At 41.6% G+C, this 25191-nt stretch overlaps 1 protein-coding gene across 1 annotated transcript; it reads right to left on the bottom strand.

Annotated features, from left to right (window-relative positions):
- Nucleotides 1-10361: 10361 nt before the first annotated feature.
- Nucleotides 10362-16739, bottom strand: LOC133376415 (granzyme A-like). The gene is made up of 5 exons (XM_061608507.1): nucleotides 16587-16739; nucleotides 14916-15079; nucleotides 12850-12991; nucleotides 11884-12147; nucleotides 10362-10517 (listed from the first exon to the last, which is right to left on the bottom strand). The coding sequence occupies exons 1-5, from the start codon at nucleotides 16737-16739 to the stop codon at nucleotides 10362-10364; spliced, it is 879 nt and encodes a 292-aa protein (XP_061464491.1).
- Nucleotides 16740-25191: the final 8452 nt, after the last annotated feature.

Genomic DNA, 25191 nt, shown 5'->3' with positions numbered 1-25191 from the left:
GTTTTTCTTGTAAGCCGCCTTGAGGGCCTTTTGGCCATAAGGTGGGGTATAAATAAACTAACAATAATAATAATAATAATAAATGTGGGGGTGGGGGAAGCAAGGCAGAAGCATGCATGGTGCTCCTCAGAGGAAGGTTGAGATAAAAATATAATATGCAGGAGGAAGGGGACTACTACCACCCAGGGAAGGACAGCTGTCTGCTGCTGCTGCCGGCCCGCCTACTAGTTTGCTTGCTGGCTGGCTTGTTGCTGCTGCTCAGCTACCACCAGTGCCCTCTCCCTGTTGGACTTCTGCTTTGCAGGTTGTCATGCCCTGCAGGACCAGGCCCCCAGGTACTCAGCCAGCTGTTGCTGATATCGTCTACCTGTCACTTCCCTGAAGGGGATACATAAGCTGGCTGGCTGAAGTGTCTTGGGAGACCCAGTGCCTGCAGGAAGAAGGGGACCACCATCGTCCAGGGAAGAAGGAGAGCAGTCTGCTGCTGCTGCCGCCGCTGCCGCTACTGCCGCCGCCACCGCCACCACTGCCGCTACCATCACCGCCGGCCTGCTTGTTGCCGCTACTTGGCTACCACCACCATCCTCTCCCTGTTGGACTTCTCCTCTGCAGGCTGTCACGCCCTGCAGAACTAGGCCCCTAGGTACCCAGGACTTCTGCTCTGCACACTGCCTGGCTTTTTGTGGGACCTGTGGGTCTTGAGTCATGTGCCTGGGAGAGAGGACTCAGAGCCAAGGGGGGGACTTAAGGGCCCCCCAATTAGTGTAGTGATGGCTAGAGGGAGATATGGCATTGTGAGGAGGACTTGCCAGGTAAGGGGAATGCGGCCCAAGCAGTTAATGACTGTGCCTTGTTCCAGTCCTCCCCACACCCGCAGGTTTGTTGGTTGCCCTATCAGCCAGCTCTCCTGCCTCCCGATGCTGCTCCTAAACACCAGATCAGTGCATTATAAGATCTCCCTCATTCACGATTTAATTGTGGATGAGGCAGCCGATCTGGCGTGTATAACTGAGACCTGGGTGGGTGAAATTATTCTCGATAATCGGAGATGGGTATCCTCTATCCCATAGTTGTTTTTTTAAGGATGAAGATTGTGTCAAGAAATCTTATCGAGAATAATTTCAAAAAAGCAACTAAAAAGAAACGGGAGGAACTCCTAAAAAAATCATCACAAAAAGATTCCACTCGTTTAAACTGTGTATTAACATTTGACCATATCATCAACAAGTTAAAGAATAGTGTAAGGAAACATTGGCATATAGTAGAACATCTTAAGGGCTGTCAGGACCCTCCACAGATTTCTTATAAAAGAACTAAGAATCTCAAGGACATCCTGATACATAGTGACTTAAAAGATGTCATCCAATCTAGACAAAGTTTACTCCCAGGCATAACTTCTCCCCTGGGCCATCATCCTTGTGGCCATTGCATTTTTTGTAAAAATACCAGCAAAATGACAGATTTTGTTAATCCAATTAATCAGAAGAAATATCATCTGAGGCACTTTTCCACTTGTAGTACAGATAGAGTTATCTACATTATACAATGTGGATGTAAAAAAATGTATATAGGACAGACCACAAGAATGGTAAAAATAAGAATAGGGGAGCATTGGAGTAATTTAAGGAATAATAGAAGAGGGGCACTGCTTGTAGAACATCACAATCAGTGCCCTTACCCTATAACAGAATATAAATTTTGGGTTTTGGAAAAGGTTTATGGTAAAAATATAGACAATTTACTGCGTAGAGAACTACATTGGATTTTAGAATTGGATACCATGATTCCTAATGGGTTAAATGAGGAATTCAACCTCCTGCCTTTACTTTGATTTAAAGAAAGAATAGTCAACTCAAATCAGGTGTGATGAACTAATTATCAAGCTGGTTCAATTTATTGTATGTTTCTGAGCTTTATATTTCTGGGTTTGGTTTTGGTTCTTTACATGCTAACAGCTATAAGGAAAACAACAGTGAAAGTTGGTCTCTATATGTTGTTGAAGAGTGAATTTCTGTAAGTATATTTTGAGATTATTTTAAGTTGAAAGCAATATTGTTGTAGAAGCATCTCTGTAACTGTTTTTCTGACGCTAAAAATCATTTAAATAAGATGTACATATAATTTTGACTATATAATTATAATTTTGACTGTGTGTTTAAAATGTCTGAATATTTTTAAAGCAAGTTCAAAAAATCTTTTATGTATTTTAGCCCCTGATGAAGGCTTGAATCCACAAGCTGAAACGCATTGGGCTCTTGCATTTCCAAAAGGAACTTTTTTTATAAAGGAATTTTTTTACTATAGTGCCTTGGTGCACAGAATAAAGTTTCATCCCTTGAACATTCTGGTTTTTTGACCTCTTACTTTTCTCTCTCCAGTGAATGCTTCACACTTTTGTTTTGCCATTCAGCATCAGGGTAGACCTGAGGGTCGGTGTTTTTTTTTTGCTGTGGTCTATAGGAGCTCCATCTCCCTCTACAAGCACCCTGCCCATGTGACTACTGGTCTGGAGTGTTTGCACCTTATTTTGGGTCAGCAGAACAGATTAGGGATTCTGTTGGTGTACCGCCCACCCCGCTGCCAACAGACTCCCTAGCTCAGCTGACGGAGGTGGTCTTGCGTGTACTGTTGGGATCCCCCAGACTGTTGGTTCTGAGGGATGTCAACATCCATGCCGAGGCCACCTTATCTGGGGCAGCTCAGGATTTCATGGTCTCCATGACTACCATGGGACTGTCCCAATATGCCATTGGCCCAATGCATGTGGCAGGGCATACTCTAGACTTGGTTTTTGCAACTGGACATGGAGTTGGTGATCTGAATGTGGGGGGCCTTGCATCAGTCCCTTTGTCATGGGCAGATCACTGCTTGCTGAAGTTTAGACTTACAGCAGCCTTTTCCCTCTGCACGGGTGGGGGACTGTGACGCCCTTCCCTGGCTCTCCCTGTCAGGTTCCTACCTGCGCGTGGCTACTGCCTGTCACTAGGCACCACCAGGGACTCCACCAGTCCGGACTGTCCTTTTTTATTGTTTCTCTCCCCGCTCTAGCACAGATCTCAACAGATTCCCCTGCTAGGCAACCACCAGTCACGTCCTAATACTAGTATTCCCAGAGACTCTGAATACTGGTATTGTTATTCTCTTCACCGCTGCCACCATTTGTTACAGTTCCCCTTCAGCCTTGGTCATTACCTTACCCTCCCTTCTGGTCTGTGAAACCCCAGCCAAGGATCAGGCCTTTGGTAAACCAAATTAAGTATTTATTACAGATAACAAAGCTAACAAGATTAACAAGATTTCTTCTTAAGGCACATAAGCATATGGTTTTACTCAATACTAATCCGAACTCCACCTCCCTCCTGGTAAACAACTCTCTAAACCCCACCAAGCAATCCACTCTTTCTCTTCTCCCCCCAGATTCCACAATTCACCACCTCACATTCACCCAGATTTACCTGTCATCCTTTCATTTATACTGTCAGCCATTTTAAACATTCAGCCAATCATCAAGCATTCTATTGCCCATTCACTCCCCCTCCTCTTTCACTACTTACCATGTATACTCTAAACAACCAGCACTTACCATATATACACTAATATATAGGAACATCACAATGTGCTTTGACATGTTATTCCCCTTTCCGTTGAGTCTTCATTTTTGGATTGCATGATAGAGGGCATTTTTCCTGCCCTGTGATGTGATCACTGCCATGCCCAGATCATCGCAGAGAGGAGTTGGTTTCCTGGGCTTCCTTTGTGGTTGTAGTTGAAAGAGGAAGGGAGGGGAGAAATGAAATTGCATTGATGAGAAAGAATGCAAATCTATTGCCAACTGATGTCTAAGAACAGGAATGTACAAACTCAGTTTCCATTTTGATAATGGCCGTTGCTGTTAAACTGGGTATTAAAATGCAGAATAGTAACTATTTCTTAGCTGTGGCAGGGTCAGCCTGACAGTAAGGTGGTGTGATGTTCTTGCAGTGAACTGAGATGGAAGGAAGGTACATAAAATGTAGTCTCAGTGAAAGGATCAGACTTTTCCTTCCTCTGCTAGCATCCTTCTGTTAGCATCCTCTGTGAAGTGCCCTGGAGGAGTCAAATGCTCTTTGTTGGAGAATATCAGTCCTTCCTAACCAGGCAGTGGGTGCCATGAGATGATGAATGTGTTTCCCTTTAATTTGATGCTGCCTGCCCCCTGTCACCCCCTCCTCTTACAGCCAGTAGAGGTCGTGTGGAGAGTGTCCAACTTGTTGTAGAAATGTGCTAGATGAGAGATCCCACCACTTCCTTCCTTCCTTCCTTCCTTCCTTCCTTCCTTCCTTCCTTCCTTCCTTCCTTCCTTCCTTCCTTCCTTCCTTCCTTCCTTGGAATTCCTGCACAGAGTAAAAGGATCTGGTTCATCCTCTTCCATCAGCTACATAGTCACACACTACATTTCAGTCTGGTTTCAGGCCTGGTTACGGGACAGAGACAGCTTTGGTCGCCTTGGTGGATGACCTTCGCAGAGAGCTGGACAGGGGGAGTGTGTCCCTGTTAGTTCTACTGGACCTCTCAGCGGCTTTCGATACCATCGACCATGGTATCCTTCTGGACCGCCTTGCTGGGATGGGACTTGGGGGCACCATGTTACGATGGCTCCATTCCTTTCTGGAGGAACGAACTCAGAAAGTGGTGCTGGGGGACTCCTGTTCGACTCCTTGGCCGTTGACCTATGGGGTCCCTCAGGGTTCAATTTTGTCCCCCATGTTATTCAACATCTATATGAAACCGCTGGGAGAGGTTGTCCGGGGGTTTGGTTTCGGTGCCATCAGTATGTGGATGACACCCAACTCTCTTTCTCCTTTCCACCTAAAGCCAAGGAAGCTGTCCTGGTCCTGAACCAGTGCCTGGCATCAGTGATGGACTGGATGAGGGCAAACAAATTGAAACTAAATCCAGACAAGACAGAGGTGCTCCTGGTCAGTCGAAGGGCAGATCAGGGAATAGGGATTCAGCCTGTGCTGGATGGGGTTACACTCCCCCTGAAGACACAGGTTCGCAGTTTGGGTATGCTCCTGGACTCAGCTCTGAACTTGGAAGCCCAGGTCTCGGCTGTGGCCAGGAGTGCCTTTGCCCATTTAAGACTGGTGCGCCAGCTGCGCCCGTTCCTGGAAATGCCTGATTTGACTATGGTGATGCATACCTTAGTTACATCCTGTTTAGACTACTGTAATGCACTCTACGTGGGGCTGCCTTTGAAAACTGTTCGGAAACTTAAACTGGTACAAAGAGCTGCAGCCAGAGTGTTAACAGGGGCTGGTTACAGGGACCATACAACTCCCTTGTTACAACAGCTCCACTGGCTGCCAGTTTGTTTCCGGTCACAATTCAAAGTGCTGGTTTTGACCTTTAAAGCCCTATACGGCCCAGGTCCAGGCTATTTGTCAGACCGTATCTCTCTGTATGAGCCTGCCCGGGCCCTGAAATCTTCAGGAGAGGCCCTTCTCTCAGTCCCAACACCCTCGCAAGTGCGATTGGTGGGAACGCGAGATAAGGCCTTCTCAGTGGCTGCTCCTAGGTTCTGGAACTCCCTTCCTAGGGAGGCACGAATGGCCCCTCCTTGCCATCCTTCCGTTGGCAAGTAAAGACTTTTTTATTCCGACAGGCTTTTGGGATAGAAGGTGTTTAGGACTGGGCTTTACAAGGCTTGTTTTATTGTTTTATATTATTATTTGTATTATTTTAAATTGTTTTTAGATTTTTAAGTGCCTTTTAAGGTTTTAAGGATGTGCATGGTTTAATCGTATTTTAATTGTATGTTTTTCTATGTTTTTAACTACATGTAGTTTTATTTGTAAGCTGCCCTGAGTTCCAGTTTGGAAAAAGGGCGGGGTAAAAATAAAGTTTCATTCATCATTCATGTTCATCTCTTGATGGATGTTTTAATTGTTGAGTTTGCATAATTTGGAATTTTGCATGTATACAACCCTAGGGTGAATCAATCCTTAGTTCAAGTACAAAGCCCTACAGTTTGATATGAGCTGAGTAGATGGTCTTAGTTTTGGCTGAACTGTTGCCTACACAATCCAAATCAGTTCATGCTAGGCCACCATTTGCAGCATATTTTTAGGATAATAAAACTGGAATGTACAACAAGGCTAGGCAGTCCAACCTTCTGCTGTAAGGTCATCCAGTGAAACATGTAACCCACTAAAGAACTTCAGGTGCCATGATATAGGTCAGAATATGCCACAAGCCAAGGCCAAGTGCACAGTCTGAAAGCATGCTATACCAAAAGTGTTTGCGTGTGTTGATTTTATTGTGCTTCTAAGGACAACATAGTAAAATAATTTTCATCTGGACATAAGATTCTAGGGCAACATTTAGAATACGTGATTATTTAGACTTTAATTAGAACATTGTTTTTATTGTTGAACATTGTTTCTATTGGTGTTGATAAGAAAGCAATGTCTTTAATGCAAAAGACAAGAGGTTTACAGATTACTCAAAGCTTTATTGTCTTTTAATTATTGAAGCAAAATAGGCCAAAGCAATACAAAGGCCAAGGTTTAATGCATCAAAATTAAGGTATTTAGAGCTGTGTATATACCACTCAGACAAATGTTCTGGAGAGCATTGATATGCATAGAAAAGTCAAAGCTGGCATATTCTGTGCATCAAGTGACTATATTTCAGAAAGAATAATTTGTTGATTGTTAAAGTCTTGAAAGAGCTGGTGTAGCTTAATGGCTAAGATACACTTAAACGTTTATACACTCTTGCCAACAGAAACTGATCTTAAGTGATTGGAGACAGACAAGGATTTCTAAAGTATTACTTCTCTAAAGTAATTAGAGAAAGACTTTGGTTCCCATGTTTATACACACATATCTTTTTCATCCCAGCGTGATCTCTGCCCAAATAGATTTGGCCGTTTTTAAAAAAAAACAGAATTCAACAACCTGAGAAATCTGTTTACCAACATAAAAAGTAGGAATAGCAAAAAGCACTGATTTCAAGTAACCTTCACTGGTCTGAAAAGACATACACAAAACTATCATTTGTCTCCTGCTTCCATGAGCATTTCAACAGTTTTTATTAAATAAAAAAGTCTTAAATATTTTAAATGCACTCAAAAGCTACTAAAATAATACTAGTTTAAGTTAGCCCTATAAGGAGCAAGGGCAGAAGTAGATTAGACTTGTCAAGAAGCAGGGACTTTTCTGTGACAGCCTCGATATTCTGGAAGACTCTCCCAATCTGCCTTTGCAGAGACAGTTGAACTAAAGACTGTTCTTCTTCCTAGAGGGCCTTTGATGTTTTGATGTGGCTTGCCTTTGTTCTGTTTGTTCTGATTCTGCTGCTCTTTATTGAGATTGCTTTATTAATTTTATTGGATTCTTGTTTATTTTTGTAAACCACTATGAAATTTTATGAACAGCAATAGAAAAAAACTTACTTAACTGTTAAAAACTTACTTATTTAACAATGGCAAAAACCTATGATTTGTTAGTTTTCCACAGTTGCAGGGGTATGAATTATCTAGAAGGAAAATACTGAGCATTCCATCTTAATCCAAGAAAGCATGTCCAGGGCAACAGTGTTCAGTATTAGGCACACTTAATCAGGTGATATCACAGGACTGAGATACAGCTATTAATCATGATAGCAATCCCATAACAATAGATGCATTGTACTTTTAGCAAGTTAGACTCTATTATGGATGGCGGATTTGAAAATGGTATCGTTTTGTTTCCTCCTCCAACATGGCACCTCTGTGGTATTTCACATAGATGTCATCTTCTTTTTATAAAAAATATAGCTCACAAAGGATTTTCCAGGATTCTAAAACATGTGGCAGATGCCACAGCTACTCCCCACTTCAGAAATTTGCCCTCCAACCCATGGAGGGTGATGGTGACAGCAATGGGAGGCAGAGTTTGTGTGCTCATTCCTGTCCCCCTCCTGCATGGAGGCTTAACAGCAAAGAAGCTGTAGAAGAGGGTTATTTTTAAAACTTTGTGTAGCACATTGTTTTCTCACAATCAAAAGCAATACATTCAGAAGGTTTTTTTTAAATACAAAAGATCACTTTCCTAGACTACTTCAAATCTGTAAGTTTTATTCCCATTTAATGGTTCAACCAAAATAGACCAATGCAACAAAACAGCTGAGATTTTAGAGGCACAAAACAGTAGGATAGAGTAGGAATCTCCAAGCTACTCCATCATGCAGGCAAATGTTCAGCAGAGCACTAAGAATTTACCGGTAACTTGTTACATTTAGCATCTTGTATGCCTCACAGGACTCTTTTTGAGAAAAAGGAATTTGGTGGTACTTGAAGTATATGATTATACTTAAAAGTGTCTTAAGACAGTGGGTGTAGCTTAATGTCTGAGAGATATTGAAAAGCTTAGATGCTGTGTTGCTGTTACCAAGAGAAGTTGATTCAATGTAATGCTTTTTACTATTAGAGACAGACAATAGTTTTTAAGGGAGATGCAAGCTGAGAGACTATCCCCTTCCCAAGGTATAATATGTAGTTCTTGTCTGTTCTGCTGTCATATTTGGTCAAACAGCTTTTGCAGGCTGACAAACCTGTTTATCAGAAGTGAAAAGTAAAGCATATGCATATCCCAAGCAGTGATCTCTCATTCAAACCACCTTTACATCATTTGGCGAGGGGGGGATATTGCCTGTCTCCAAGAGCATTTCAGCTGTTTTCCCCCCTAAACATAGTATCAATATTCTAACATTTACCAAATATAAGCAAAGCAAAATATATAACATGTTTGATAAAGCTATGCCAGGGGTAGCCAATGTTTTGCCCTCCAGGTGTTATTGGATTACCATCATCCCTGACCATTGGCTATGCAGGCCTAGGGCTGATGGGAGTTGGAGTTCAACATCTGGAGTTCAACATCACTTTGACTATCCCTGAGCTACATTATACTGAATCAGACCATTGATCAGTCTTGTCCACTCTGACTAGCAGTAACTCTTTCCGAGCACCTGCTACTTAAGAGACTTTCAACTAGAGACTGTAGGCTGGATTTGGGATCTATTGCATGCAGAACTTGTTCTCTGCCACTGAGCTAAGACTCTTCCTCAGGTAGTCTTTCAAAATTGTGGTACAATTTACTAGGAATATGGATTTTGGATTATCTGGAGGAAGTGTGGGAAACCTTTGGCCCTCCAGATGTTGCTGAACTACAACTCCCATCATCCCTGGCCATTGGCCATCCTTGCTAGGGCTGATGGAACTTGTAGTTCAGCAAATATCCAGAGGACCAAAGGTTCTCCATACCTGATCTAGAGGCATTTCATTCTAATCCAAGAATATACTTGAATCATGACCCTCTGAGGAGCTAAGACACCAAAGTCCATTGAAATCAGTGGGCTGAGTCAGTTCACCTAATTCTGTGTAGGAGCAGCTATGGAACCAATTGGCCAAAATCCATCTAATGGGCCACAAAGGAAAATTCCACTTCACATTGTGCGTTTTGTGCCCCCCCCTTCTTACTTGTCTTGTGCTCCTCAAAAAGCTGTCCCCAAATTCAAGGGACCACTTGGAATGGTTTTCAAGGCACTATGAGGGTTGCAGTTGGAAGAGGAAATTGCAGGAGCAACAGCATGTATGTAGGGTCCAGGTATAAATATACAGAGGTGCCTGGGTATGATCTCAAAAGGATCTTGAGAGAGACCTGATGTTTAGCTTGAGGTGCTAGCCAAGCTAAAGTGTAGCGTAATACCTGTGGGCCCAAACCAGAGGTGTACCTGTTCCATGGAATAACAATGTGCTTTTAAACACAGTTAAGCACTGATGTTGCATTGATATAAGCAGAACTTAGGTGTGTATCGCTTTCTCTGATTTGCACCCTATGTATTTCATATGCTTCAGGCAGTGAAGTTAGGAGAGCTGCAGTGGGAGGTGGAGTAAAAGGAAACCCTCATTTTGACTCTGCAAATTGAACATGTGAATGACATCAAAGGGACAACTCTCATCTGTTCAAACCAGGCAACAAGTTTGCTTCCCATAGGTGTGGCTGAACAAATTTGCCTTGCAACCAGGCTTATGAATGCTAGGGTTGGGTTAGAGAAAATTTAGGCTGGAAAATCCACTCCAAGCCCAAGGACATAAACTTACCACAGATGACAAAATCCTCTATGCCAGAGGCAAAACAGTAATTATACACCCAACAGGCTGTATGTTAGAACTAGATTTCAGAGACTGGTGTTCAGGTCCCAGCTCACTGTCTTGTGCAAATGGATGTCATAATGCAGTTACAGAGATGAATAAGATGAGCATAAACTCAATCATAAGCTAAAAAAGAAAAGCTTCATCAACGAGTATAAAAAGTGAGTATCATAAAATCAAATGATCAATTAGTGTCATTTGTGATTGTCATTATCCAGGAGAGATGGTCCTTCGTGAGTCGAGTATAGATCCCAGGGAATTGGTGATAACTGCATTTTTTAACAAGCGAGAGGATCCCACTTTGTTCCCCATGACATATCAAAGGACTACCAGCATCACCCTGGGAAAAAAGGAAGGAAGAGACTGGATGTTACTGTTCATAGAAGCTGATCCATGCCTCTCTGTGGTCTTAGTGTTGCAACACATATTCAGTTCCGCAATTACTGATTTTAGCAAAACATTTAAATTAAAACAATGAATGCAATACAACATAACCTGCACAACAAAGTCTCTGGCATGGTGGGGCAGAAGGCAGAGTCCATGGGCCCCAGAGGGTCCACTGCTACTGATGCCAGCCTCCTCCCCATTATTTTTAAGCCCAGGGCCTTGTGGTTTCAGGGAAAGGGCTAGGCAAGGCAGCATTAATCCCATTTGGCCCTCAGTCTCTTAGCCATTACACTAGACATTAATGAAGACTTTAATGGAGAAGGGATCTTGCCTAGCAAATCAGGATTAATGAAACAAAGCTACACAGGTACAGCTTAAATTCTCAGTTGTACCAGGGACGGTGCTATCATTAGGCCAACTAGGCAGCTGCCTAGGGTGCAGACCTCAGAGGGGCGCAGCACTGACCTTTGAGGGGCACAGTTTTATACAGATTTGTTTTTTTAACCCTTGGAAAAAATACAACTAAAATAAATGTAGCAGTTTCAAGTTTTGCAAGATGCAAGACATCTGTTTTTGAAAATTGAAGTTAGCAATTTTTGGGGTGTGTGTGCGCAATTAGTTAGCCTTGCCTAGGGCACAAAATAGCCTGGCACTGGCACTGGTTGTACCGGATAAGATGCCAAAGCATGACAGTCCAGATTATGGTCTAACGTATTTTCCAAGGCTTCTTCATGCCTTAATCAGTGTAATCAGTTGATTAACCAGCTAAGGTTTTAGTTCATAAATCAATAGAGGCTCAATTCTTAATAAGTGAAGGTCATTTTATTTAAGCTATTTATATATTGCTTAATTATTGACGTTTCTAAGTGGCGATCAGTTGGTTTTAATTGCCAGTTGAGGCCATTTTGATTCTTTTTGATTCTCAATGTTGTTTTGGTTCTGGAATGTTACTATGAAAGAGATTTTTTAAATAAAGTCTTGAAAGTGAATGTTCCTTCTAACAATGAGTCATAGAGGTATGGTGCAATCCTACATCTAGCAAGTCCAGAAGCAAATTCAATTGAGTTCAATGGAGCTTACTCCCATTGATACAGGATTGCAGCCTTAGTTAAATGGCAAGTGACTGTACTCTTCATTCCACTTCTCAAGTTAAAAGGACATGCTTATTGAGTTTTTGGTGGAAAGCAAATATATTGTAATGTAATTGATTCCTCAGTCAATCAGCTAAACGGCTAAAATTTCTTTAACTTGATAGCGAGCAGTCCTAATTTTAAGTTTGCATGTGGGCAGAATTACTTTTTTTAATAAAGCTCTCTTACAAAACACATATCTGCTCCTTTCTTGTCACCAGCACACATCATATTCATTGTCACAGGAGGCTGAGAATTATAGTGTTGCTTGTCATTGCAGACCTTTCTGTTAATGACAGTGACGTTAATTCCATGCAGTGCATCAAATCCCTTTCTTTTATTAATAGTTCCCCATCCAAATACTACACACGGGGTTCCTGCCTTGATGTCGTCAGATGTTGAGGTAAGTGGAATGGTTTTTACATCTGAAACCTTCTTTTCCTCTGTTTGAAACTGAAGGAATGGGGAAAAGATAAAAAAAGAAACAGTTGGCACTTATAAACAAGAGGCAGTCACGGATGAATAAAGACATCGTTAAAAAAACAATTCCAACACAGACGCAGACTGGGATAAGGTCTCAACTTAAAAGACTTGTTGAAAGAGGAAAGTCTTCAATAGGCACCGAAAAGATAAGAGAGATGGTGCCTGTCTAATATTTAAAGGGAGGGAATTCCAAAGGGCAGGTGCCACTACCCTAAAGGTCTGCTTCCTAAGTTGTGCAGAATGGACCTCCTGATAAGATGGTATCTGCAGGAGGGCCTCCTCTGGATATATACTGTAAGTGGTAAGATGATCTTTCAGGTATTCTGGTTCCAAGCTGTATAGGGCTTTGTACACCCAAACCAGCACATTGAATTTAGCCCCATAGCTAATGGCCAGTATCCTGCCCCAGTGACCAGTCGCGCCGCAGCATTTTGCACCAGCTGCAGCTTTTGGACCACCCTCAAGGGCAGCCCCACATCGAGGGACTGCATATGTAATGGACCAGATCAGATTCCCAGACTGGGGAAGGGGCCATAGCCCAGGGGCAGAGCAGCTTCTTTGCATGCAGAAGGTCCCAGGTTCAATCCCCAGCACCTCAGAGTTCTGTCTGAAATCCTGGAGAGCTGCTTGCAACATTAGATTTTGCTCCCAAAATCCACTTAAAAAAATTACCTGCAAAAGCATAATGTCATTTTCAAATGTCTTCAGATTAAATCCTGGGTAAGGAAATGCTTTAGTAATGCTAGCCATATGCTTTCCTTTCTCTTTTTTAGTTCGTGAATGAGCTCCAAAAATAATGGATGTTTCTTCATCTCTGAAACAATAAGCAACTGATGAATTAGTCACACTGATATTTCAACCATTTCTACCATTTGCAATTTTTGGATTTTTACACATTCTTCATCCTGTGTTTTTTAAAAATACAATTATCTTTGGTTATATATTTGGAACTGTACCCACACTTTAGAATGGATACTCCATTCTTTCTTGTTGGACCTTGCACAATTAAGTGCGGACATGCTGGCCCAGTTCCTAGTTCCAGATACTGAATAGTTCAAATATTATTAAATAAAAGAGCTGCTTTATCTTACTATTATTTATTTATAAGATCTTTAGGTCACCTTTTAACTGAGGCAGGTTAAAACCAGCATCACAAAGAACAAACATGTTCTTGCACTCGGTTCCTGCTTGTGGGCTTCCCCCAGGCACCTGGTTGGCCACTGTGAGAACAGGATGCTGGACTAGATGGGCCACTGGCCTGATCCAGCAGGCTCTTCTTATGTTCTTAAACATCAAAAATACAGTCTGCTTTCAGACTGTTGTGCTCCTAGCACTAATAAACATTGCTCTTTGAATGTAAACTACAAGCAGAAATTCAATTGTTCTGCACTAAGAGGGATATTGCACATTTCTTTCTAAGTTCATTCCACAATGTTCCATCTATACTATATAGCTGCTGTGGGCAGGGCCTACCCTTTCATTAAGCAGAGTGAGGTGGCTACCTTAGGCAGGAGATTTTAAGTAACATGAAATGACAGCAAATTGTAAATTGTTATTGTTGTTGTTTACTCCAAGAGAGAAACAGTTGTGGGAGTTTCTGTCTCAGGTGCCAAAATAACTTGGCCAGCCTTGAATACAATGCACCTTGACTTGGGGGCAGGCCCATTTTGCTTCAGACAGCAAAATGTCTTGGGCCAGTTCTAGCTGTAGGTGAGCAGTTATTTGAAGCTCGACTTTGCAGTGGGTGCCATTTTATCCCCCTTCCCTGCTCATTCTTATTTTTGAACAGTCATTTATAGCCAGAAAAGTGTTTCAAAGGACTGATTTAAAAATAATAAACAGGTTATAAAATGGCGCCTATCACACAGGTACTAGCAAAGGTGTGCTGAGCTGTGACAAGTTCACTTGTTTAACAGGTCACTGCCCACATCAAACCCCCATCCTTCCAAAAAGGCAGAAGAATAGCATTAACGACCTGTGGAGACTGCACTATTTCATTCTTCTGGAAAAAAAACTGAATTTCTGTGATCTGAGAAAAGATGGAAGAATCGCAAGGGAAATACATGTTGCCCATGATTGGAGGACAGTGTTGTCTGGCTGTCCAATGAGAAATGAGTGAATAAAATGTGGTAATTCTACACTAAGCACCTAGTGTGGAATCATCCAAATTTATCTGTCAAAGGTTTGTGGAAATATACAACAGAACTGATGCCAACTGAGCATCACTGGAGAGAACACAACCATGGTGGAACTAGTGATCACCTCTCCTAATTGGATATGAACAGCAACAACCTGACTTTGCATGTGCTGATATAACTAATGACCTTCTTCACCATGTCAGTAGTCACCACCCAGCTAATTTCAGCCACCACTCAGAGATCTCTGATTGGAGAGGTTCGTATGAAGGTAGTCACTCATTCAGATACTCTGATCCCAACCCAACCCAAGAGCTTTATAGGTCACAATCAGCACCTGAATTGTAGCTAGAAACCAACTGGAAGTTAGTGAAAATCTTTTGCTACTGGTGGCAAAATATATTTCCAACACCTAGTATTTGGCTGTTACCTACATTTAGTACCCACAGTGGGATTTCCTTATTCTCTTAACCTTCTTGAATCCAATTACAGGCAAATCCTGCTACCTGACTGAAGAATGCCTAATGGGCTTGCCAAAAGGGCCCTTGAGAACTGATGTCAGGAAAACCTTTGTACAAAGCACAAATATTTCCCAAAACTTACGGAAAACAATGGGCTGCTGTTAACACCCAGTTCTCTTTGATCAAAGTTCCGCCACATGACATTTGTTTTCTTTTGATGAGTGCAACCATGTATGATCCCAAAGATGGTTCTTCTTCTATCCATCCAGTTACATTTGCAGGTTGACCTGTAGGGCATAAGTCAGTCTAATCAGACTGGTTTATATATACAGTGGTTGTATGTACACCATGCATTTAAAGCATATCGTATGATGATGATGTTTTTGTGTACACTGCTTAGAAATGAGAATTAATGGGTATATAAAGGTATTAAAGAAAGAAAGAAATAGTTTCCTGCAGAGAATCCTGGGAATTTACTACTCATGGAGCTACAATTCCCAGGAACTCTCAACAACTATATTTCCCAAGATTCTTGGGGAAATAATTTGCTTTCAATTTGTGGTGTGCCTCTGCTGCACATCAGTTCATGTGTTCCGGGGGGGGGGAATAGTACAGCTGTGTAAACATTTAATATTTTTAATATTCTCTGGCTAAATGGAATGCTGAATAAAAATTGAATATTTATGAGGGCTTGCATAGGGATGGGAAAGAAATTAAGAAATTAAGTTTGGTTTGCATTGTAATGCAGCCCTACCTATTTCACATTTCCCCAAACAATATGCAAACTCATATGCTGCTATTCTTCAAAATGCACACTTCCCCAAATGTTGCAATGCAGTTCTCCGATTAAAAATTGTGTACAAAAATGTGTGCATTAGGGGAAAGTGTGCATAAACTGCATACATTAATGATAATAACATCCAAAAATGCATCATATTGGGGGGAATTGCTCGCAAATTTGTGTATATTAGGCACAATTGCATACAAAAATGTGTACAGTAGGGCCCCGCTTTACGGCGCTTCACTAATGCGGCGGTCTCAGTTAGACGCAATTAGACTAAAGCCCCACTCATACGGTGCTTGTTCTGCTTTTACGGCTGTTTTCGGGCATCACACGCCATTCTATTCAATGTTCCACTTTTCAGCGGTTTTCGCTTTTCGTCGGGGGTCCAGAACATAACCTGCCATATGAGTGGGGCCCTACTGTACATTAGGAGAAATACGCATCAAAATGCACACATGCGCATATAGACCCACATTCACTGTTCTGCCGGTTCCAGTGCATCTCCACCCTCTTCTGAAAATGGGGGCACATGATGCTAGTCAAACCCCGCCCCTTTTTACAGTAAAACCTAGTGGGAGAAGCTTGAGTGCATTTTTTTTATTAAAAAAACAGCTTCAAGGAGATTTCACAACTGATCAGCAGATCAACCCATTCCTCCTTCAGGTGTGACTAATGGAAACACTTTGATCTGGCGACTAGTGTGTTTACAGCCTAAGATCGGAAAAATGAGAAACTGAGAGGCACTAAAGTGGACAGATTCGCCCTTCCCTGGTCATACTTCATATGTTCTGCTTCTTTGGCATTGCAGCCCTTCAGTCCAGAGTCTACACAGGTGTAAGAATGGTTTAATTCCCAACCATTACCACAGCCTCTCCTCCCCTGCCCTCTACCAAGGCTAAGAATTCCCCCCCCAAACGGAAAAATCTCTGTAGGTATAACTAATATTCTCAGTATATAGGGGAGAGGAGACAAAATGGGGTGGGAGGGAGGAGGTTGAGGAAATGTTTACCGATTTAACATAGCACTTACCTCTCTGAATTTTGAGGAGGAAAATGGCAGTGGAAAAGCACAAAAGAAAGACAACCCCCATTGTTGCTGCTTTGTGTCCCCCCTCAATGAGTTACCTAATATATATGAAGCATATAAAAAAAGTGGGATTTCATTTTGTCCTTTTAAGGGCATTTCTTTTATGTCCTCAGAAATATAAAACACCTACAATGAGGCCCCTGGGCTTTCTAGAGAGGCATCATGTATACGCGTTGAAGAAAGTCTGCCGGTTTCCCCTAACTTTCAGATTTCAGTGTGTATCAACAGTTATTCAGCTAACAGGTACAGAAAAAGAGAAAAGAATCATTGCTATACTTATAGTTTTCAGAAAAATGTACTTTAAAATTGGCTGAAAACTGCAATTCTGGACAGACGGAAGAGAACACCCACTATTGGCTGGCATGATTGTGACATCAACATTCTGTTCCTTCAGTGACTGCTGGAGTTGTATGATGGGATATCATTGTGCATCATTCTCGGAGAAAGATACTCTGATAACTAGCCAAAATTAATCCTCCTCAGTGATCTTTGCTGTAAAATGGGACAAATGGCTTCTAGAATATCATATGAATAAAATAAATGGCTAATTTCTAGCAGGGTAGTCTGAAATAGTTGTAGTATAATAATTGTATGGTATGTCTGTGCATAGTCTTATTTGAGTATTCAGCAAGGAAGGGTGAATCTATCAATTTTGGTTTTTCTGAATTTCTATTTTTTTTCCATTGAGAAAACTCAGTTTTCCACTTATCCTCATTAGTTTGTGGGTTTATGGTTTTTTTAAATTAAAAGTCCCCATGAAAATTCATCAGCATTTTAAAGGTGAATTTTTCTTACCCTGTTTGTATGCAATTTTGCCTAATATAAACTTTTATTTTGCAAATCAATTTCCCTTAACTTCATGTGTTTTCCCCTAAAATAACATATATTATTTTCACTAATATGTACATTTTTTTTGACACTTTACCCCAGTATATGCATTTTTGTATGTATGACTTGGCTGGAGAATTGCACTGCAAAATTCAAAGAAGTGTGAATGTCAAAGGATTGTTTTGTTTTGGTTCTTGTATTGTTTTGGAAAGTGTGAATGAAGCAGGTTCACCTTTAAATGCAGTCTGAAGAGAATTTTTGTCTCCTTCCTAGTGTTCAGATTACTCAAGTGTAAACAATCATGTGGGGGAGACTGGGGAGCACTGCCAAGCCCTCTTCCTACCTATGGAATCACCGTCATCCTGTTTCCAGCACTCCATTAGTTGGAGGGTGAAGGTTTGGAGTGGGGAGCCTCTTTTTCTCATGGAGATTCCACATCCTATTTAGAACCCTGGTTATGTTTCAGTGCATCCACTACAACCTCTTCCCACAGTTTAGAGACAACCTGCTCTTCTCCCTTTGTGCCCAATGGAGACTGATGGCTCCAGTGTCAGCAGGGTAGTGAATCCGCTCCAGGTTTTAGTCCAAATTTTCAAGGAGCTGAAAGTACCTTGGACTGCTCCTTGAAAGTTCAGACTAAAATCCAGAGCAGATTCACTGGCCCACTGACATTGGAGCCACCAGTCTCCACTGTTTGCCCACTCCCAGGGGCTTTCCCTCTGTAAGAGGAGACACTATCAAGACCAAGAACCCATACAGCAGACTAGGAACATTTTATAGTCTCCCTCCATTACAGCCACAGGAAATTCAAACTTCCGCGCTCTTGTGCGCCTTATTGTGCTTCATTGCAAAGGGGGAGAGGAGCATATGTCATTTTGCAGACCAATCGGCTGCTAGGGGGGAGTGTTATGGGCGGAGCTGGGAAAAAGCGAGGTATGAGTCCTCCCGCTGCGTGTGCGGGCGCAAAAAAAGCATTTTTTTTTAATCGGGAAAGAGCGAACAAACAGGCAAAGTGAGGACTGTCAGATGACGAACCAGATATGGAAAAAGTGGATTATCCCGCTCCGTTTGGATGAGCTTATAGTTTCAGCAATGATCATATAATGCAATGAGCCACACGAATAATCTTTGCATGGCTAAAAAAAAAGCACCATGCTAAAACTGTAGAGAAATGGCAAGATCACAAAACTAAATTCAATTACTTTAAAAGACCTGGGTATTTTTTTTTTAAAGACTTTGCATGGTAATGAAAAGACAGTAAGCAGGCATCAAGGCAAGTCTCTCTGGGGAAGGCATTAATGAGCGATGGAGGCCACCACTGAAAAGACTCTCTTCCCAGTAACCAACCTTTGTATCTCTGATTGCAGCGGCACTTGAAGAAGGGCTTCAGTTGATGATCTCAGGGCTTAGGTAGGTACATAAAGGAAGAGGCATTCCTCCAGATATCAAAGTCCCAAGCTGTGGAGGGTTTTCAGGTCAAGACCTCCCTTTGAACTGAGTCTAGAAACTGATTGGAAACCAAAAAGAATAGCATAATATAAGTACTGATTTAATATGTCCACAACATCCAGTCCCAATTAAAATTCTTGCAGCCATATTCTGCAGACAAGTTTCTGGATTGTCTTCAAAGGCAGGCCTATGTACCACACATTGCAGTAATCTAAATGGGAAGTTACTTGGGCATGGATGGGCAAACTATACTCTGTTTGATTTGGAATGGGTCACCAGTTATGCCTATTTTTAGAGAATGCAGAAGGCAAACCTCACTTTCCCCATAAGTTCTAAATTGACTTAATGCTGGTTGTACTCACTAGATTGAATTGGCTTAAAATCTCATCTATTTTTAGTTCATGCACCAGATACCAAATTGCCACCCACACTAAGCAAACATTGCCAAGGAGGACTTTTTAAGGCTTTAAGGGCCAGTGGGTAGTGATGAGGAATAAGCTGTGTAACCCCAAAGTTTATTTAGCCAAGCTCTGGGGAAATTCCTAACCTAGCCCACAGCATAAAGGATTTTATTACTGATATTGCAAGTTATACCCCAACCTATGTTTTCTTGACCTCTATAACTTACATTCAGACATTAAAAAGAGTGAAAAAGACAGTGTCTTAGATGTTTCACTGCTCAATAAAATTGTTGCAATTTGTGAACTGTGTAAGTTTTTTCTTCTGCAATGGGTCTCTCACAGTGCAGTCCTATGAATGTTTATTCAGATGCAAGTCAGTAGGGTTTACTTCTAGGTAAGCATGCACAGGATTACATAAAAAAAGCACTGCTGGATCGAGCAAAGGGCCATCTATTCCAGCATTTTGTTCTCACAGTGGCCAAACAGATGTCTATGGGAAGCCTGCAAGCAATAGCTGAGTGCAACAGCATTCTCCCCACTTGTGATTGCCAGGGCCAGTGGGTAGTGATGAGGAATAAGCTGTGTAACCCCAAAGTTTATTTAGCCAAGCTCTGGGGAAATTCCTAACCTAGCCCACAGCATAAAGGATTTTATTACTGATACTGCAAGTTATCCCCCAACCTATGTTTTCTTGACCTCTATAACTTACATTCAGACATTAAAAAGAGTGAAAAAGACATTGTCTTAGATGTTTCACTGCTCAATAAAATTGTTGCAATTTGTGAACTGTGTAAGTTTTTTCTTGTGCAATGGGTCTCTCACAGTGCAGTCCTATGAATGTTTATTCAGATGCAAGTCAGTAGGGTTTACTTCTAGGTAAGCATGCACAGGATTACATAAAAAAAGCACTGCTGGATCGAGCAAAGGGCCATCTATTCCAGCATTTTGTTCTCACAGTGGCCAAACAGATGTCTATGGGAAGCCTGCAAGCAATAGCTGAGTGCAACAGCATTCTCCCCACTTGTGATTGCCAGGAACAGTTGAAGTAGAACATAACAATCTTAACATTCCAGCAGTGCAATCCTATACATGTCTAGCCAGAACTAAGCCCCATTGAATTCAATGGGCCTTACCCTCAGATAGGTGTGTGTGAGATTGCAGCCTTCATTTCACTTGAGGACATTTGGTTAGTTCTGTATGAGAAGCAGTTGTCATCCAAGACTTAGACTAAAAATAGGTGTGTGTGTGTGTTTAAACATTATGTATGTGTGCACAATTGGGTTTTCCATTCTAAGCTGTTGAAGAAATTTTAGAGAAATAATGTTTGATTTTTGTTACTTCTGAGCATGATGAGCTATGCAAATTTATATTTTAATTTAAACCATATACTTAAGGGTTTGGGCAACATCATTAATTTACAGTGCACAAAGTTATAGCCACAGAAGCAACTGTGAGAGCCTAGCATCCTCAGAGATATTCCAGGCCCATCTTGGAATTTTCAACTTTAATTAAAAAAAATAAGGTAGCAATCTTATCCTCCCTGGTATGGACCCTAAGAAGCCATAGGATGCTGCTAACCTCTCTTTCACTCTGTTGTCTAATCCATAGACTCCTTGGGAGATCAAGGGAGATCAAAGGAGAGATCCCCACTGCTGGAAACCCCATTACCTGAAAGGTGCCAATAGCTGGAGAGGACAGCACTAGCCATTTAACTAGTCAGATGGCACCCGCAGAGGGAGGGGCCTCCAGTCAATGAACATAGACCTGCTACAAATCTCAGCTGGTTGCTCCAGAACCTTGCTGAGACAACCTGGATGTTTGGCTTCAATGGCAGGAGCACTATCCATGGTCCTGAACCTGCACAGTGGTCTCCTTCCAAGATGCCTGTGCTTGTGCCTTTGGAACCAGAAACTTCTAACAGCCCCTTGCTTGGGCCATCACCCCTACTCAGTAATGGGCATCTTAGAGGATCACAACAGCATTTCAGGAAAGATGTAGCTCCACAGGACCCTAAACCACTTTTTTTCTCTGACACACACCCCAAAACAAGTATGGGCCTATGCTAGCCCTGGATCTAGCATAGCAAACTGGAAGACGCAGAACAGCCACTTATGCATTGCCAAAAAGAAGAAATGCATCACTTAAAAAAAGGGAGAAAAGTTAACATAGATTTGCATCATATTTGCATATGCTTATATGCATAGAAGCAAATCATTCATACAATTTAAATATTCATACAATTTAAATATCTCACCATAATGAGGAAGACTGACCAGGTGACTCATGCATCTGCTCCATCTGCTGTCCATTTTGAAAATGGAAATGGACTGCTTTCAAGTCGATCCCAACTTATGGCGACCCTATGAATAGGGATTTCATGGTAAGTGATATTCAAAGGGGGTTTACTATTGCCTCCCTCTGAGGCTAGCCCTCCCCAGCTGGCTAGGGCCTGCTCAGCTTGCCACAGCTGCACAAGCCAGCCCCTTCCTTGTCCGCAACTGCCAGCTGGGGGGCAATTGGGCTCCTTGGGACTATGCAGCTTTCCCACAGCTGCACAGGTGGCAAGGCATGTAACACCCTCAGCCACTCACTGTGGGGGTGATCTTTAGCTGGCCCTTGACACCCAGGAGACATGAGCGGGGATTTGAACTCACAGACTCTGGACTCCCTGCTAGGCTCTCCTCCCTACTGTGCTATTTATTTTTCAACTGGACTTGGGCCAGACAGCCTTCAAACAGAGGACACTTCCAAACAATCCATCAAATAGGGTTGTCATCTTACATAGAAAAGAGACAACTGTCCTAATAAAATTCTACTGTTTTATTTGTGTCTGTTTTCTGGCCTGTTAAAAGATCTTTGCAACTGTCTTTTAAACTCCCTCTGGTAAATTTTAGAAAAATTATCTAGAAAACTCAGCAATGTTTGTTCTTGAATCTCTGTTCTGTAAACATCTCTTACTACCATCAGATCACGTTACAAAGAGGAAGCATCCTTTGACAGCACTTTTGCATGAATAAATGACCTTTGTTCAGAAGATAAACCAAAAACTGATTCCAGCTGTAGTGGACAGGATCCATTCTCAAAGCTCTGCTCTTCCAGGAAATAACATCTGCAGTCATTTCTACGTTGTCTGTTGAGAGCCAGAAGGGACTTGTCAACAACAAAGGGAAGTGAATCTTGCATGAAATGAAATGGTTTTCATGTAGTGACAGAGAGTTAGAAAAGAATTTTATTACCATCCTATTCATAAAGTACAGGACATAATGTGTACTTGTACACTTAATGTCAGCTGTCTTGTGTCCTGATTCCCATACTCTACTTGGAACTGGTAAAGTCATTAGAAGATTATTTAAAAGGAACTTCAATAAAGTGTACAATTAGGCTGCCTAAATCCCACTGAAATTAATGGGATTTAAGCAGCCTTGTGCAGGATTTGCAGCCAAGGGAGTAAAAGAAGGATAAAGGGATGGATTTCCTTTGACATACTCATATTAAATATTAAGTGGTTTAGAAACACTTTAAAATAAATAAATAAATAAAATGTGATATTTTTGTCATTTTTTGTTATTATGCAAGAACATATCATACATATTACACAAATAATGCTCAGAATGACAAAAGAATTCATACCCAATAGGACTCAACCTGGAATCTACTACTACTACTACTACTACTAATCATACTCATAATAATTGTGTGTTCCTTTCATACTGACTTACCATAGCCAGGCCCCACACCTCTGCATTTAGAGAAGGTGTGGGGAACATTTGGCTTTCCAGATGTTGCTGAACCACAATTCCCATCATCCTACACTTGCTAGGGTTGATGGGAGTTGTAGTTCAGCAAAATCTGGCGGGCCAAAGGTTCCCCACATCTGATTTAGAGGGAAAGGACATGATCTTTCACTACAATTGCGTTATTCATTGCCAATAAAAGAGGACAAAAAGAGGACACAAATTTGCTTAATGTTTGCATATGTGTGTGTTAAGAATAATTACTATGTTTAAAATGGAAACACACTGCATCTCACCCTAGTGGGGAAGACTATGACTAGGTGACATCAGTCAGTTCTCCAGGAGTTCACTACTGATGGGCAGCTTCAAGGTCCCTTCCTGCTCTCCTTTCTTACGGTTCTTTATCTTTAAACCAGACATGGATGGGAAAGCCCTTCAAATAGAGGAGGGTCCTCTGACAGAAAACCATCCTCTGTAAAGAATGGCACATGACCACCCTATCTTTTGCATATCCTTAAACCCTCGGACTTCCCTATTCAGAGATTATCCATTGTTGCAAGCTCCAAAAAGTCTCCTAAAAGGGCTTACATATTGAAAAGACTACCAAGGTAACATTTGTTGCTACAGGCAATAATGCATATTCTGGGGATAAAAACTGCAACTGTTTTCAGTAGGTGCAATACCAGAACTCACTGGGAGCCTAATTATAACCATAGATGCAGATTTTAGAGACCTACTACAGAGAAACAGTGAAAATCCATCCAGAGATGAATTACTGAACTGAATATAATGAAATACTATACAGCTACAAGAGTGGCTGTATACTATATTCAGCATGGATTTTTCACATTCCGCAATGTTAAATTGAAAATACCCCCATGCCATTCTGATGCTTCCCATAAGCTCATTTCAAAATGAAACCTTCCAAAACTTATAGTCCTGAACTCAGAAATGCTTGCTTAAAAACCCTCTAAATTTCCATGGCAATACACAAAACAGTTAGAGAGAACTGAGAGTTAAAAGTATAAAAACGGAGAGAAAAACCAGACCCATTTTGGACTTTTCTCTGTCTGAATTCTCATAAACTGTTGAAATTCATTAAAAATCTTCCATGTTCACAGAGTACCTGTAATCCTATTACTGACCTTGCCCCATACTCTGACCTTCATTTTCTGCAATTTAAATGTTTAAAAAATGCCTGGCCAATTTTTAATTAATTTAAGAAATTTAGCATTAAAGTCAATGATAAGGCCAGGCATGCTCAGTAAGAACCAACTATCAGTGTTCTAAAAGTCAGAGTCACAGCCGCTTGGCTAATCAGAGGACCACACCCACACCAGACCTTTATTTCACTTTAGACTGTCATGGCTTCCCCCAAAGAATCCTGGGAAGTGTAGTTGGTGAAGGGTGCTGAGAGGAGACTCCTATTCCCTGATAGAGCTCCAGTGGCCAGAGTGGTTTAACAGTCAGCCACTCTGACTGAAGCTCTATGAGGGGAACAGGGATCTCCTAGCAACTCTCAGCACCCTTCACTAACTACAAGATGGAATTCTCCCTTCCCTCTGCACAACTTTTAAAGATACAGAAGACCTCTTGGAGGCTGGGCCTGGCAACCAAGAGGTCTTCTGTATCTTTAAAAGTTGTGCAGGGGGAAGGGAGAATTCCACCTTGTGGTTTTTCCCATTACAAGGTTGCAAGAACACCTGCACTTGGCTGATTTTTTCTTCTCCTAAAGATCCAGGATCAGTCTCAGGCCATGAACCTGGCAACCCTGCAGAAAGGAGGTCAGGTCTTCTGCTCCCCTGGTGCATTCACTATAGCTGCCCAATTTCCCTGCTTTTTAAAGTTTGATAGAAATATCTGTTGGCTGTAAGTATGTTCTTAAACTGCAAGGTTTTTTTGCCTGTTAGTGAATATACCATATATGTGAGTTGGAGAGTCCTCAAGTGGACAAAAAAAGTAGGCTTTATGTGAAAAGTTACACCACAGAGTTTTAAAGATGAAAGCCATTTCTAAATATTTACAGGCATTTTACTAACAAACTTTCATATAATTCACCATAAACCCACCATGATGGTCTAAAGTATAAAGGCTGTGAACAACATTTCAAGACACAAAACGCATTTTGACAATTCA

The sequence above is a fragment of the Rhineura floridana genome, chromosome 1 (assembly GCF_030035675.1).
Source record: "Rhineura floridana isolate rRhiFlo1 chromosome 1, rRhiFlo1.hap2, whole genome shotgun sequence".
Lineage (NCBI taxonomy): Eukaryota > Metazoa > Chordata > Lepidosauria > Squamata > Rhineuridae > Rhineura > Rhineura floridana.
This window is presented reverse-complemented; position numbering and strand designations above follow the sequence as displayed.